The sequence below is a fragment of the Nicotiana tomentosiformis genome, chromosome 6 (assembly GCF_000390325.3).
Source record: "Nicotiana tomentosiformis chromosome 6, ASM39032v3, whole genome shotgun sequence".
Lineage (NCBI taxonomy): Eukaryota > Viridiplantae > Streptophyta > Magnoliopsida > Solanales > Solanaceae > Nicotiana > Nicotiana tomentosiformis.
This window is the reverse complement of record NC_090817.1, coordinates 92,917,601-92,920,567: the sequence shown is the minus strand read 5'-3', so window position 1 is coordinate 92,920,567 and position 2,967 is coordinate 92,917,601. Positions and strand designations below refer to the sequence as shown.

At 39.4% G+C, this 2,967-nt stretch overlaps 1 protein-coding gene across 1 annotated transcript; it reads right to left on the bottom strand.

The window, feature by feature from the left end:
* Positions 1–258: 258 nt before the first annotated feature.
* On the bottom strand, positions 259–2,767 carry LOC104095813 (protein S40-7-like). The gene is made up of 2 exons (XM_009602032.4): positions 1,965–2,767; positions 259–739 (listed from the first exon to the last, which is right to left on the bottom strand). The coding sequence occupies exons 1-2, from the start codon at positions 2,632–2,634 to the stop codon at positions 711–713; spliced, it is 699 nt and encodes a 232-aa protein (XP_009600327.1). The 5' UTR covers positions 2,635–2,767; the 3' UTR covers positions 259–710.
* Between the last annotated feature and the right edge of the window lie 200 nt (positions 2,768–2,967).

Sequence of the window (2,967 nt, the reverse complement as noted above, 5' to 3'; positions counted from 1 at the left end):
TAACTTTACTAAAATATCTTAAAAATAATTCTTTTTTGTTTAAGATGTTATATATGACCATAACAAAAGAAAAAAAGTGTTATTTGATTATTAAACAATTTATAAGAAAATAATACGTATTAATTAAAGTTTGATAAGAGTTTGGTGGACTATGACCCAACTTTTAACCATCTTGATCCAGCACATTTCGGTCCAAGTAACTTTTAGACGGGTCAATTGATTAAGTCTAATCCGCCCATCAATACCCTTAGTTTGGATGTACAATACTAAGATTCACCGTGTAAGAACTTTTGTTCTGTAAAAAGAAAAAAGAAAAGAAAATTGTCATCAGATCCTGCTTTCGTTTCTGATACTGATACTAATATTGTCTCCTTTTTGTCATTTTGTCTTTTTATTTTTTTTGAGCCGAGGGTCTTTCGGAAACAACCTCTCTACTACTTCGGGGTAAGGGTAAGGTCTGCGTACACACTACCCTCCCCAGACCCCATTAGTGGGATTTTACTGGGTTATTGTTATTGTTGCTTGGAAGGTGTCCATTAATCAAATAAAGCCTCAGTGATCTCTTTTCATCTTTCCTTTCCTTTCCAGTCCAAGGCGTCCTACCGATCCCAAAGTGTGCGCCTTTCACGCGAATCTTGAGGCAACTTCACTGCACCTTGCACCAGGATGCCCCAAGGAGCACCTTAAACTCGCCTTTCAATACATTGCTTTTAACATGCTTTCAAATTACATATATTCTCTGTATGCAAAAATGATTGAATCATTTTCATTAGAAGGTTTAAATTTGACACTAAAGATGAAGTATGTCACATAGTTAGGACTGAAGTAGTAGCATGTTTCTTGAGCTCTCTAGTTTCTCTAGCCTCAAGAGCTTAACTTATTGTAATTTCATTGGCAAGTTCGCTCACGCTCATACCATTATGCTCAAGAGCAGTACTTAGCTTGAGAAACACAGAGCAAGAATACTTGCCGTTGCAAAAGTTTGAGATGGAATCTTCACCGGCAAGCAGATGCCGGATCTGATGATATTTCTGTCGACAGACTAGCTGCTACTAGTAGTGCAAAGCAGAAGTTGTAGTGCCTAAAGGATGTCTATACAGTGGAAGGAAGAAGAACTATACCAGTTATCATGTTTTTCTCCTAAGGATTGGATCTTGATATATCAAAGAAACTTTCAGTCTTTTTCAACAAAAAAACAGTAATAATGGGTTGAGTCCAAAATCAAGAAACAAAGCAGATATAGACATAGTCTCTCCTCTCTACCTGTTGGTTTCTAGAATGGGAACAGTGTCTCAGCAACAAAACTGCCCATCCCTCTTTATAACATAGATAAACCTTACACAATAAGAAGCTGTAAGTTGGTAGACAAGGGGTTCACAAAATAAGGCTAGTTTTCAGATTATTCATGAGACCAGCACTTTAACTGTACACAACGGGAGAAATTGGGAAATACACACACACCTTAAAGTAACGGTTATTGAAGAGAAAATATTAGGCAATTGGCCTTTTCGCAACTCAGACAGCCAGCATGCTTTCCAGCTCTCAATAGCTCAAACAGGCAAGACTCTCCATTTAATGCTGGCAGTTCACTTTTAGTTAAACATAGAAGTAGATGTTGTCGTTTTGAAGCAGCTGCAAATGCTATGAGTGTTTTTTTTTTTTTTCTATCCAGTTTATCTATATAAGTTGCTCGATTCGCCTTCATCTTTAATAATGCACTAAAATTGGGCTAATATCTTAGAGGAAAAGCATCAAGCTTTTTTTCCAATAAGTCAAGCTCATTTTAATTGATAACACGCCACGATGGTGTCAAAAGATGACAATGAAAATTACTAAAGCAGAATAATTTCTAATCATAGCTTATCAATTCAGCCCTACAAAATTCAAAATTTTATAATCGCACACAAATTGAGAAAGAAACCTAACAATTATCTCAAATTTATTAAAAAGTCAGTCAAGAAAACCTGTCTTCCGCCAAATGGCATTTCGGACCTGCCTCAAATCCCTCCCTTTCAACTTCCTCCCAGTTCCCTCAAGCACAGAGGATGCCAAAATCGGCGTCTGCCTCGAAGCAACAAGTTCATGTGGCGGTAATATCTCGCTGTTATCCACGTCGTCGTCGTCATCGTCATCATCATCGTCAACGTCGTCGAAATGACGGCCTCTTTGCCCCCCTACTGCCGAAATTACAGGCACATTCACCGGTGCGGACTGGAGATATTTAACCCGATCCACCGATGGCGGCCGTTTAGGTATTGTAGGAATCAAACGAGCCGACGATGTGGAGGAAGACGAGGAGGATGAAGAGACAGAGAGCAAAGCAGGCGCGTGGGACTCAGACTCCGGCAGCGCGGCTAGGATACCGAAATGTTTCTGGTGAGAGCGATGGTGATTAGTATTGGGGCTCGTTGAGGTTGAAGGAATAGAGTGGTGAATAGCGTCAGAAGACACGTCGAAGATGTCGTGCTCGCTGAGCTCATCTCCAGCGGCGGAAGTGGAAGGGTAAGTGGAGGTGGAGGTAGAGGGTTGGGATAGTGAGTGAGCGGTGGAGAAAATGCCGAGGAGCCGATCGGAATACGGTGGTTTCCGAAGGTACCGGTAATTATTGACTCCGCCGCGGCGGCCTGAATCCATGGATAAAAGGAGGACACGAAATAGGGTAAGGGAAAACGGGAAAACGGAAACGGAAGTAGTGGAGCTGCTTTTAGTTGTTGGGAATGAAGTGGAGGAAAAAGTCTCTTTGCACTGAAAATAATGAATACGTGACCGTTTACATGCATCTTTATATGCTTTTGTCACATAGTTTATATTTTATTATGTCACTTTAATATATGATTTTATAGAATTAGGGTAAATTATAGTACTAAATATTAATACGATTTAATTGCAGATTCATCTGTTATATATCATATCATAAGTTTAACCCCCTTGAATAATATTTCTAATTTACAAAGGTATCAAGTATTT